Source organism: Cydia strobilella, chromosome 3, assembly GCF_947568885.1.
Source record: "Cydia strobilella chromosome 3, ilCydStro3.1, whole genome shotgun sequence".
Taxonomy (NCBI): Eukaryota; Metazoa; Arthropoda; class Insecta; order Lepidoptera; family Tortricidae; genus Cydia; species Cydia strobilella.
This window is the reverse complement of record NC_086043.1, coordinates 1537089-1551181: the sequence shown is the minus strand read 5'-3', so window position 1 is coordinate 1551181 and position 14093 is coordinate 1537089. Positions and strand designations below refer to the sequence as shown.

Genomic DNA, 14093 nt, shown 5'->3' with positions numbered 1-14093 from the left:
GTTTAGCGTCACCTTGCAGATACCGCCGCAGAACTTGAGTCCTAATAGAAAGGTAAGACTTTACTTATACATAGAGATATGACACGTTCAGACTAACATACTGCGCGCCAACACGCTCGTGCAGGAGGCCAACTTCCTCGCGGAGGAGATGAGGAGGAACACGAGGTTTAGCGTCACCTTGCAGATACCGCCGCAGAACTTGAGTCCTAATAGAAAGGTAAGACTTTACTTATACATAGAGATATGACACGTTCAGACTAACATACTGCGCGCCAACGCGCTCGTGCAGGAGGCCAACTTCCTCGCGGAGGAGATGAGGAGGAACACGAGGTTTAGCGTCACCTTGCAGATACCGCCGCAGAACCTTAGTCCTAATAGAAAGGTAAGACTTTACTTATACATAGAGATATGACACGTTCAGACTAACATACTGCGCGCCAACGCGCTCGTACAGGAGGCCAACTTCCTCGCGGAGGAGATGAGGAGGAACACGAGGTTTAGCGTCACCTTGCAGATACCGCCGCAGAACCTTAGTCCTAATAGAAAGGTAAGACTTTACTTATACATAGAGATATGACACGTTCAGACTAACATACTGCGCGCCAACGCGCTCGTGCAGGAGGCCAACTTCCTCGCGGAGGAGATGAGGAGGAACACGAGGTTTAGCGTCACCTTGCAGATACCGCCGCAGAACCTTAGTCCTAATAGAAAGGTAAGACTTTACTTATACATAGAGATATGACACATTCAGACTAACATACTGCGCGCCAACGCGCTCGTGCAGGAGGCCAACTTCCTCGCGGAGGAGATGAGGAGGAACACGAGGTTTAGCGTCACCTTGCAGATACCGCCGCAGAACCTTAGTCCTAATAGAAAGGTAAGACTTTACTTATACATAGAGATATGACACGCTCAGACTAACATACTGCGCGCCAACGCGCTCGTGCAGGAGGCCAACTTCCTCGCGGAGGAGATGAGGAGGAACACGAGGTTTAGCGTCACCTTGCAGATACCGCCGCAGAACCTTAGTCCTAATAGAAAGGCAAGACTTTACTTATACATAGAGATATGACACGTTCAGACTAACATACTGCGCGCCAACGCGCTCGTGCAGGAGGCCAACTTCCTCGTGGAGGAGATGAGGAGGAACACGAGGTTTAGCGTCACCTTGCAGATACCGCCGCAGAACCTTAGTCCTAATAGAAAGGTAAGACTTTACTTATACATAGAGATATGACACGTTCAGACTAACATACTGCGCGCCAACGCGCTCGTGCAGGAGGCCAACTTCCTTGCGGAGGAGATGAGGAGGAACACGAGGTTTAGCGTCACCTTGCAGATACCGCCGCAGAACCTTAGTCCTAATAGAAAGGTAAGACTTTACTTATACATAGAGATATGACACGTTCAGACTAACATACTGCGCGCCAACGCGCTCGTGCAGGAGGCCAACTTCCTCGCGGAGGAGATGAGGAGGAAAACGAGGTTTAGCGTCACCTTGCAGATACCGCCGCAGAACTTGAGTCCTAATAGAAAGGTAAGACTTTACTTATACATAGAGATATGACACGTTCAGACTAACATACTGCGCGCCAACGCGCTCGTGCAGGAGGCCAACTTCCTCGCGGAGGAGATGAGGAGGAACACGAGGTTTAGCGTCACCTTGCAGATACCGCCGCAGAACTTGAGTCCTAATAGAAAGGTAAGACTTTACTTATACATAGAGATATGACACGTTCAGACTAACATACTGCGCGCCAACGCGCTCGTGCAGGAGGCCAACTTCCTCGCGGAGGAGATGAGGAGGAACACGAGGTTTAGCGTCACCTTGCAGATACCGCCGCAGAACCTTAGTCCTAATAGAAAGGTAAGACTTTACTTATACATAGAGATATGACACGTTCAGACTAACATACTGCGCGCCAACGCGCTCGTGCAGGAGGCCAACTTCCTCGCGGAGGAGATGAGGAGGAACACGAGGTTTAGCGTCACCTTGCAGATACCGCCGCAGAACCTTAGTCCTAATAGAAAGGTAAGACTTTACTTATACATAGAGATATGACACGTTCAGACTAACATACTGCGCGCCAACGCGCTCGTGCAGGAGGCCAACTTCCTCGCGGAGGAGATGAGGAGGAACACGAGGTTTAGCGTCACCTTGCAGATACCGCCGCAGAACCTTAGTCCTAATAGAAAGGTAAGACTTTACTTATACATAGAGATATGACACGTTCAGACTAACATACTGCGCGCCAACGCGCTCGTGCAGGAGGCCAACTTCCTCGCGGAGGAGATGAGGAGGAAAACGAGGTTTAGCGTCACCTTGCAGATACCGCCGCAGAACTTGAGTCCTAATAGAAAGGTAAGACTTTACTTATACATAGAGATATGACACGTTCAGACTAACATACTGCGCGCCAACGCGCTCGTGCAGGAGGCCAACTTCCTCGCGGAGGAGATGAGGAGGAACACGAGGTTTAGCGTCACCTTGCAGATACCGCCGCAGAACTTGAGTCCTAATAGAAAGGTAAGACTTTACTTATACATAGAGATATGACACGTTCAGACTAACATACTGCGCGCCAACGCGCTCGTGCAGGAGGCCAACTTCCTCGCGGAGGAGATGAGGAGGAACACGAGGTTTAGCGTCACCTTGCAGATACCGCCGCAGAACCTTAGTCCTAATAGAAAGGTAAGACTTTACTTATACATAGAGATATGACACGTTCAGACTAACATACTGCGCGCCAACGCGCTCGTGCAGGAGGCCAACTTCCTCGCGGAGGAGATGAGGAGGAACACGAGGTTTAGCGTCACCTTGCAGATACCGCCGCAGAACCTTAGTCCTAATAGAAAGGTAAGACTTTACTTATACATAGAGATATGACACGTTCAGACTAACATACTGCGCGCCAACGCGCTCGTGCAGGAGGCCAACTTCCTCGCGGAGGAGATGAGGAGGAAAACGAGGTTTAGCGTCACCTTGCAGATACCGCCGCAGAACCTTAGTCCTAATAGAAAGGTAAGACTTTACTTATACATAGAGATATGACACGTTCAGACTAACATACTGCGCGCCAACGCGCTCGTGCAGGAGGCCAACTTCCTCGCGGAGGAGATGAGGAGGAACACGAGGTTTAGCGTCACCTTGCAGATACCGCCGCAGAACCTTAGTCCTAATAGAAAGGTAAGACTTTACTTATACATAGAGATATGACACGTTCAGACTAACATACTGCGCGCCAACGCTCTAATTATAGGAACAAGCGATTTAGTGCCAGTTGCACCATCCGCACTTGACAGACTGATCAACGTGTCCCGGCGCGCCGCGGCAGTCTACTATGAAACTTTCCATACAATAAAATTTAGCGAACTCTTTAACGATGACAAACAGTTTGGTGCAACCGACCCTTAGTGTCACCTTGCAAATACCGCCACAGGACCTTAGTCCTAATAGAAAGGTAAGACTTTACTTATACATAAAGATGACATGTTTAGACTTACATACTGTGCGCCAACGCAACGCTCTAATTTCCCCGCTGAAGAGATGAGGAGGAACACACGGTTTAGGTTAGTTCCCGATTCGCTGGATTCTTGTTTCGTCGGATTCTCGTATTGGCATATAGACTCGGATTGTGACGTCCTAAAGTAAGTCCGGCGAAACAGGAATCCGGCGAATTAGGAACTAACCGCGGCTTACCTTGCAACTATCGCCGCAGTGAGTCCTTATTTGTGCATCTCTATGTATCTCTATATGATACGTTCGAACGTTCCCTCTGCTCAAGGCGTACATATTGCGCGCTAACACTAGTGCAGGACGCAAACTTCCTCGCTGAGGATTGGCTTGTTATTTTAAAAGACGCTTACTTTCGTAAACTGCTCGCCTTTCCTAAAATTAGACTGTGGCTCACAGACTGACTGAAGTTCCATAAAAATACCTAACATTAATTTAATACTTTATTTTCAGCGCGGCGCATTCGTCTCAGAACCGGCCATCATGGTAAAACGGCCCGGCCGGGGCGGCCAAGTGTGGTCTATGGAGAAACTTGACAACAAACTGGTGGACATGAGGGAAATGTATGACGAGTGGCGCCGCCTGCAGAGTGACGGGGATGAGGTGAGTTACAAATTCAACTTGCTTTTTTTGGCCAAGTAACAATAGAATTAAAAAAATACATGTCATTGCTAAAACTAATCAATCATACAATGAAGTCTCAATAGGGGATATAACTGCAATGTTCTGCCACCAGAGTGCAGCACTAGACTTTTTAGTAAACCATAGAGTAACTTATACATACTGTACCTTTAACAGGTTTTTGACAAGTTTTCAGTGATAATAAAATATGACATTGATGCATCAAGGCGGTTTGTTTACAGACGACCTACCGGGAAACGCGAATCCGAGATTTCGCTATCTGCCTCTTTTTCACTCGAATATAAGGTGACAGAAATGTTAGATAACGAAACTTGTTGCGCGATAGACCCTCAGATTGTGGTAGTGGCGCCCCCTGCGCAGAGTTTCGCGTAATATTCCTTATAGAAAAAAAATACCTAAAACAAAAGTTACGGCAATACTTAGAGATATAAATTCACAAGAGTTGGGTTAATACCTAACTCTATTCATGAAATAAAACTATGAAAACGGATTATATCGCGTATATTGAATTTATAATACATCCCGACGTTTCGAACTCTTTACAGCGTTCGTGGTCAACGGGTGACTGAGGAAAAGTTACAAAGTGCAAAAATACCCACATACTAAAATAATGAACAATCATAGACTACAAACTTTAAGGCTGGTTGTACATGCAAAATCGGTTCATAAGGCTAGTCATACACTATAATTATTTTTCAAGTAAAGATATATATATATACGCGATAAACGCGATGTATTATAAATTCAATATACGCGATATAATCCGTTTTCATAGTTTTATTTCATGAATAACTATCGCGGTAACCGAAGACAATATTACCTAACTCTATTATTATTAATTTAATTTTGTAATCAAAATATAATCAATTGTGAACTTTTGAGGAACTAACGGTTCCAGTTTGAAAACAAAACCACTGCTTTTAGGTCTGAGGCGTCCTCCTTGCGTCGTATTCCTCAGTATTGAGGGTCGTGACCTCCCTTTTGTATCACTTTCTCTCTTACGATCTTTCTCCATCTGCTTCTGTCTTTGGCGGTGTGGAGAGCCATGTGGACTGTGGAGTCAAGAGCGGTGCGGATCTGGTCAGACCAACGCATTGGACTGCGTCCCCTTCCAGGCCTTTTCCCTTCCACTTTGCCGGTCACAAAAAGCTTTTCGAGGTTGCCACCGTCTTTTCTTGCAATGTGACCGAAGTATTCAAGGACTCTGCGTAGACATTCGGATGACAGCCGCGACGTGATTCTGAGTTCACGCAATATGGAGACGTTAGTCCAGAATGCTGTCCAGGGGATAAGCAGGGGCTATCGCGTAGGCGGTAGAAATTTAAAATCAATATCCTTTAGTTTTAAGAACTGTACCAAATTATAACACAGTCTGTCTGGATGCTCCTACATAACGTGTATAACTGCCAATTTGATACATTTATTCGTATTTTTCACAGCCTCCAGCCGAAAAAGCCATCGACCCATTCTACGAGTCCCAGGAAAATCATAACCTGATAGGCGTCGCCAACGTGTTTCTCGAAGCGCTGTTCCATGATGTCACACTCGACTATCACACGCCCATCATCAGTCAGCAGGGAGAGGTCGCGGGTAGACTACAGGTAGGCAAACAAGCGCACATTCTATAAGTTACAAGAGAACCATAACCTGATAGGCGTCGCCAACGTGTTTCTGGAAGCGCTGTTCCATGATGTCACACTCGACTGTCACACGCCCATCATCAGTCAGCAGGGAGAGGTCGCGGGTAGACTACAGGTAGGCAAACAAGCGCACATTCTATAAGTTACAAGAGAACCATAACCTGATAGGCGTCGCCAACGTGTTTCTGGAAGCGCTGTTCCATGATGTCACACTCGACTGTCACACGCCCATCATCAGTCAGCAGGGAGAGGTCGCGGGTAGACTACAGGTAGGCAAACAAGCGCACATTCTATAAGTTACAAGAGAACCATAACCTGATAGGCGTCGCCAACGTGTTTCTGGAAGCGCTGTTCCATGATGTCACACTCGACTGTCACACGCCCATCATCAGTCAGCAGGGAGAGGTCGCGGGTAGACTACAGGTAGGCAAACAAGCGCACATTCTATAAGTTACAAGAGAACCATAACCTGATAGGCGTCGCCAACGTGTTTCTGGAAGCGCTGTTCCATGATGTCACACTCGACTGTCACACGCCCATCATCAGTCAGCAGGGAGAGGTCGCGGGTAGACTACAGGTAGGCAAACAAGCGCACATTCTATAAGTTACAAGAGAACCATAACCTGATAGGCGTCGCCAACGTGTTTCTGGAAGCGCTGTTCCATGATGTCACACTCGACTGTCACACGCCCATCATCAGTCAGCAGGGAGAGGTCGCGGGAAGACTACAGGTAGGCAAACAAGCAAACATACCATTTGCTGGCGCGAGAGTAATGAAAAAATTCTGTATGAGAGTTGTTTGCATTTTACGTTCGTCAGTCAGAGCTATCCATAAAATAATTGCCATATATTGTGACTATTGGAAAAATATAATGCCCTTAAAATATTGATTCAGATCAAAATAACATTAATATTATTTGATGTAATTCCAATAGTACAACTGACCATTTTTGTGACCGTATTATGCTGTAATAAAAGTTATGCTGTGTCAAGGATTTATAACCTATTTCATGCTGATCGATTGATCATATACTATTTATCACATGTGTTTTGTTCTCAGGTGGAAATCAGCAGAGTAGCTGGACAGTTCCCTCAAGATAGAATTTGCGAGGCAGCTTCAGATAGTTCGGGAGATATGAGAGATGATGACGAGCCTTCGGATCCTGCCACTCAGCAGGTAAGATTGGATTTCTGATTTAAAAAAACCGGCCAAGTGCGAGTCGGACTCGCGCACGAAGGGTTCCGTACCATTACGGAAATAAAACAGCAAAAAAATCACGTTTGTTGTATAGGAGCTCCGTTTAAATATTTATATTATTCTGTTTTTAGTATTTGTTGTTATAGCGGCAACAGAAATACATCATCTGTGAAAATTTCAACTGTCTAGCTATCACGGTTCATGAGATACAGCCTGGTGACAGACGGACAGACGGACAGCGGAGTCTTAGTAATAGGGTCCCGTTTTTACCCTTTGGGTACGGATCCCTAAAAACTGAGTTTTAGTTTTTTTTTTTCAGATTATGCTCCAATTTTTTAAAAACGTTTGGACCAATTTGCTAAATATTTTTTTAAAGAATCTTTAAATTTTTCACTGTTGATCTCATTGTCATCATGTCAAAATCAGATGATGGGATCCTGAAGAAATCGAGGAAATTCTGTTATAGGCACATATATACAGAAAATAGGGTATTAAATTGTTTTTAAACGGGTCACTCACGTATTATTAAGTCAAATAGCTCGACATGTTTCGATCCAATTTACGAGGATCCTCTTCACGGGGCAACGACACGTCTAGGGTAGAGCCGTCCTCGCAACGGTGACGTCGCCGGCACCGCCGACGCCGCCTGTCGTGAGCGGCCGGGCGAGTCGGGCGCTGGCCCGCAGCCCGCAGTACACGGCGTGCCCTCGACCAGTGAAGACGTGTCGTTGCTCCGTGAAGAGGATCCTCGTAAATTGGATCGAAACATGTCGAGCTATTCGACTTAATAATATCTGAGTGACCCGTTTTAAAATAATTTTATATGTTTGAGTCTCATGGTCATGATTTTATAAGCTTGATAATTAGTGTTTAATGTAATATTCGCACGCCGTTATTCGGCTGAATTATGTCGTGACCTATAAAAACTATGTAATATCTATCAACTACCATAATTCACGCACATAAACGATACCTTATCTTATCTTCCCGATACCGTAAATGCTTCTCAGAGATGTAAGATGTCGAAATTACTGTTAAATGTTATTGTTTTTTGACGACCGGTCTGGCCTAGTGGGTAGTGACCCTGCCTGTGAAGCCGATGGTCCTGGGTTCGAATCCCGGTAAGGGCATTTATTTGTGTGATGAGCACAGATATTTGTTCCCGAGTCATGGGTGTTTTCTATGTATTTAAGTATTTATATATTATATATATCGTTGTCCCAGTACCCATAACACAAGCCTCCTTGGGCTTACCGTGGGACTTAGTAAATCTGTGTAAGAATGTCCTATAATTAAATAATTTCACGGTTTAGACTCACTTGTTTTAGTCACTCGCGCGACATAAAAAGGAAAGGAGACCTAGGCTCTCCGAAACATGTCGCGCGAGTGACTAAAACAAGTGAGTCTAAACCGTGAAATTATTTAATGTTAGTATGTCGCACAACAGTTTAAATTCGATTAATGTCCTATAATATTTATTTATATGTTTATCTCAGGTGACAATCCGCGTAGCCATCAAGCAGGCGACCGGGCTACCCCCCTCCCTCTCCCACTTCGTGTTCTGCCAGTACTCGGTGCTGGGGGAGGCGGTGGTGGTGGCGCCGCACGTGGGCGACGCCGCCCCCGCGCCCTCCACCCCCGCCCCCGCCCCCTCCTCCCCGCGCGCCGCCGCCGCACCTAACGTCCACTTCGACCACGAACAGGACCACACCCTGACTTTGACCGAGGAGTTCATTGAGCATTGCGCAGGTTCGTACTAACAGATTGGATCTTATACAGGGCAAAGATAGATATAACTCCGTAATAGATGGATACAGTCTAAGGAAAAAACGTGCCTCGAAAATCAAGAAAATTTGATTCTCGTTCAGAGGGCGCTACTAGCTTTGGCCAACTGTCGTATAGATGGCGTTGACGGTTTCGTTTGTTATTTAACAATTTTAACGCATATCAGTAAAAGAACATGGGTCAAAATCATAAAAATAATTAATGTAAATAAAAAAAAACATTTATCCATATCTAAATACATTTTATCGTATTTTTATAAATATTTATTTTTAGTTTTAAAGTGTGTCGACAGATGGCAGTGAATTTACTGGGGTTACAAAATTTACTATGACAGTACCGCTCTAGTATAAGTTACTCTATGTACAGGGTGTGGGTCACAGCTGACCAGCTGTTACCTACAAAATAGACATTTAATTTATAATAATTAATTCATACATACACATATATATATAAATAATTAATTATCACACCTCCTTATTTAGCATTAATGCTCAAATGAGCTCAAACAAAGGAAATTATTAGAACAAAATAAAGAAATCTATTTTATAAATTATTACGCATCAATGATCCCGAACAAAGGAACAATGTACGTTTAACTAGTATATAAGGCAGGTATTTTCCAATAACCACAACTCCAGAGTTGTTATTATAACCCCGAAACGTCTATACACATGTGTCAGTGGTTTAACCTCAAAATGTTTGTTCACAGAGGGCGCCCTCTCCATCGAGGTGTGGGGCCACCGCTCGGCCGGCTTCAGCCGCGGCCGCGGCAACTGGGAGGTGGAGCAGCAGCAGCTGGCCAAGGCGCGCTCGCTGGCCGACCGCTGGGCGGAACTCACGAGGAAGATTGAGCTCTGGGTCGAGATACATGAGCTGAATGATCAGGGCGAATACGCACCCGTTGAGGTAAGGAGCGGGACTAGGACTAAATCCATCGGTCAGATTATGCAATTTTGGTATTAATCCTCCTCACTCCTCCTCCTTTGGAGTTGCAGGCGTACATAGGCTACGGAGACTGCTTAACATCAGGCGGGCCGTATGCTTGTTTGCCACCGACGTAGTATAAAAAAAAATTAAGAAAATGTAATAGGGTAACGTAGATATTTGCTAAATGTCGAATGGATTTGCCCCAGTTTGAAGTTAAGCAACACATTTGTCTATCATCTGTCACCATCCGAGCAAACTCAATCACCGATGAAGGATTTGCCACACTGGATGCGTTCTGCGGTCAGCGGTCAGGTCAAACCCGCATTATGTATGAACAATATTGACAGCAACCTTTGAAGTTGAAGTTTAACCTGACCGCTGCCCGCAGAATGCATCCAGTGTGGCAAATCCTTTAGCCAATCATATGAGCTATCATTCGTATTACTCTATATCATCCTATAACATGCTCCAGTTTTTTCATAAGCATAGTAAGAACAGGCGCATGGAGGTACAGATATACAAAATCTTATCGACCTTTAAAAGTGCTTGTTGCTAGGCCTATTTGAATAAAGAACATTTTGACTTTGACTTTGACTATGCGGAAAAGCTCCTGTAGAGGCAACATTACGTTAGATGCATTCACATTACAAGTGTAACATCATACAAATATTACAAAACTGATATCGTTACTTAAAACTTAACGATAATGATTGTGTAAGGTAACAAACATTGGAACATAAGTATCGCATAAATCGTGCGGTTAGTGTTATAAAAGATACAATTAACTGTATCATATTTTCGCAGGTTGTGTCACGACCAGACATGGTAACCGGCGGCGTATATCAACTCCGTCAAGGGCAACAACGTCGACTAGCGGTCAGAGTTAGACCAGCACATAACTCGGGCACGTTGCCCATCATCTGTCAGCATATCGTCAGCGTTGAAGTGGGCTCCGTTAGCGTCAGGTAATTTCCCCAAAACATGATGCCATACATTGATTCATTTTGTACGTAAGCATGGTTATATCAACTCCGTCAAGGGCAACAACGTCGACTAGCAGTCAGAGTTAGACCAGCACATAACTCGGGCCTGTTGCCCATCATCTGTCAGCATATCGTCAGCGTTGAAGTGGGCTCCGTTAGCGTCAGGTAATTTCCCCAAAACATGTTGCCATACATTGATTCATTTTGTACGTAAGCATGGTTATATCAACTTCGTCAAGGGTAACAACGTCGACTAGCAGTTAGAGTTAGACCAGCACATAACTCGGGCACGTTGCCCATCATCTGTCAGCATATCGTCAGCGTTGAAGTGGGCTCCGTTAGCGTCAGGTAATTTCCCCAAAACATGTTGCCATACATTGATTCATTTTGTACGTAAGCATGGTTATATCAACTTCGTCAAGGGTAACAACGTCGACTAGCAGTCAGAGTTAGACCAGCACATAACTCGGGCACGTTGCTTATCATCTGTCCGCATATCGTCAGCGTTGAAGTGGGCTCCGTTAGCGTCCGGTAATTTCCCCAAAACATGATGCCATACATTGATTCATTTTGTACGTAAGCATAGTTATATCAACTCCGTCAAGGGTAACAACGTCGACTAGCGGTCCGAGTTAGACCGGCTCAAAACTCGGGCACGTTGCCCATCATCTGTCAGCATATCGTCAGCGTTGAAATGGGCTCCGCTAGCGTTAGGTAATTTCCCCAAAACATGATGTCATACAGTGACTCCGTTTGTACGTAACCATGATCGATATATAATCCGATTTCATAGGTTTTATTTCATGAGTAACTATCGCGGTAACCGTTAGATAATACCAGTATGTTTACGTATGGTTACGTACTAACCCTTACGTATTCCTTTCAGGTCTCGTCTTCAAAAGCCGTTGGACTCGTATCAAGAGGAAGATTTGGCCGTGCTCAGAGAGCGGTGGAGCGACGCGCTCGCGAGGCGACGACAACATTTACACGCGCAGCTACAAGTAAGCATCGAAATTGTTCATTTATTCTTATCATTTGATCATATATAAAAATATTAGCAGTACGCGCTTGCACATCCTATTAGAATAATATTAAGATATGCAAGCGCGTACCGCTCGCCCTTAGAGTTGGTCAAAGACGCCTAGTCTTAGTAAGAAGAAGAAGAAGAGATAGTCGAGAAATTGGGACCGGTTCCGCCGTGGCGGGGTGGCCTAGGGGTTCAAGGCGTTAGCGCGGATTGCTAAATACGCCGGTTCGAATCCGGCCTTCACCACTGGAGGGCTTAGTCACTTTAATATCATATAGTTCAATTAATTATTTCATCATCTAGTTACATGACTTTGGGCACATAATCCACTAGCGAATTTTTTTCTCAATCGGAAAACAAATGCCAAAAGGCAAATGGCAAAAGGCGGGCCGTATGCCTGTTTGCTGCCACCGACACAAAAAATCTCGTAGTATAAAATCCATTATTGTTGGTTTTTAAGTCGATTTCTTTTCTGAGGAATTTTATAAGTACGGACACAATTTTATTGCCGAGTAGATGCATTGTGTAATCGGTAAGTCTTGCGAATGGGACTGAATGCGAAAAGTATATTTTATAAAAAGAGACTATCGTGAGACATATTTCAAAATATTTAGATCAGTACGGTTTCACTCACTATCCAAATAATCCGAATCATGTCGCCAAAAGCGACTAAAAATAATAGTGAGTGAAACCGTACTGATCTAAATATTTAGATCATTATGTGCCAAATAGGACAGTTTATTTTACTAACCATATTTTTTCAAACGTCAGAGTCGTAATTTTGAAATTTGTCTTAAAATACATTATGGTAAGGAAGGTACTTTAAATTGTGCGCATTTTACAGAAACTAGTGAACATGTCGCCGTCAATGAAGAGTGAACGAGACATGGAAAGGGAACAATCGCTAGTGGAGCAGTGGGTGTCACTTACTGAGGAACGAAACGCGGTAAGCAATTCCGTAAAACCGTTCTTAACATGCACGTGTTTCTACTTGGATTTGTAACTCAGCTCAAAATTGTCTTAAAAGTTCGAGTTAGGGCCACTTGCACCATGCACTAACCCGGGGTTAACTGGTTAAACCTTTTTTGTGCTCAGCGGTGTCACATCCACCGCTGAGCAGCTGCCAGGCTCCCGGATTAATTAATAATGATATGGCACACTAACTAGAAGGATTTCGTTGCTCTATAAATTGCAAACTTATTTCCGTCTTCTCCGCTCTCCGTCTATAACTAACTAACTAATATGGCTCAGCGATCCAAAGAGGGTCTTGGCCTCCGAAACAAGAGCACGCCACTTTTCCCGATCCTGCGCCGCTTCCTGTCTCTAGCTCGTAGACTATTATCTACTGATCGTATAGCTCTATAATTAGCCTCATGCATGAAGTTTATATTTGAACGAAATATGTTTTATTCGGATGTTTGTTACCGTTATATCATGTTACAAATGCATTTCCGTTTTTAAATTACCATTTAATTAATATTGTCTTCGGTTACCGCGATAGTTACTCATGAAATAAAACTATGAAAACGGATTATATCGCGTATATTGAGTTTATAATACATCCCGACGTTTCGAACTCTTTACAGCGTTCGTGGTCAACGGGTGACTGAGGAAAAATTACAAAATGCAAAAATACCCACATACTAAAATAATGAACAATCATAGACTACAAACTTTAAGGCTGGTTGTACATGCAAAATCGGTTCATAAGGCTAGTTATACACTATAATTATTTTTCAAGTAAAGATATATATATATACGCGATAAAAATAAACTATGCCGGCTCCAACCCTACACCACGGACCCGAGAAGATTTAATTCCCTCCTAAATTGTAGGAGGGTATCCCAATATGGGACCGGCAACAAACTCGGCGGGACACATCTTTTCAAAACATCAGAATGTCCAGCATCATCCAACACTACGGTCTCACAGTCTATGTCTCGCTTGCTCCTTTATCAGGTGGACTACAGGATCCCAAGCTGGTGGTAGAGAAAAGCCATCTTCCCTATTAAAGTTTGGATATTTCTTAATCTCAATGGCCTCGCGCAGCATTCTGGGTATGTAACGCTTCTCCTTGGCAAGAACCAGAGGCTTATCAAACTTGATTGAGTGATTGGCTTTATCCATGACATGCTCACAGACAGCAGACCTAGGTCGACGGTGCTTGACATCAGCTATGTGTTCCTTCACCCGAGTGGAAATGCTCCGTTTCGTCTGCCCGACATATGATAGGCCACACTCACAGTCCAGCCTGTACACTCCTGCAGTCTGTAGAGGGGTATTGCATTTTACAGGCCTCAGGAATTGTGACATCTTCTTCATTGGCTTGAAATATGTTTTTATAGAAGCACGCTTCAAGATGTGGCTGATCCTGTC

The 14093-nt window shown here is 44.3% G+C and overlaps 1 protein-coding gene across 1 annotated transcript in view; it reads left to right on the top strand.

The window, feature by feature from the left end:
- LOC134755693 (kinesin-like protein KIF13B) overlaps positions 1-14093 on the top strand; it is a 247587-nt gene that overhangs the window by 200625 nt on the left and 32869 nt on the right. The window contains exons 15-22 of the mRNA XM_063692240.1: positions 3968-4117; positions 5596-5757; positions 6857-6973; positions 8491-8743; positions 9489-9685; positions 10511-10671; positions 11576-11690; positions 12561-12662. Coding sequence (XP_063548310.1) covers positions 3968-4117; positions 5596-5757; positions 6857-6973; positions 8491-8743; positions 9489-9685; positions 10511-10671; positions 11576-11690; positions 12561-12662 — 1257 coding nt within the window. The remainder of the gene's footprint in view (positions 1-3967; positions 4118-5595; positions 5758-6856; positions 6974-8490; positions 8744-9488; positions 9686-10510; positions 10672-11575; positions 11691-12560; positions 12663-14093) is intronic.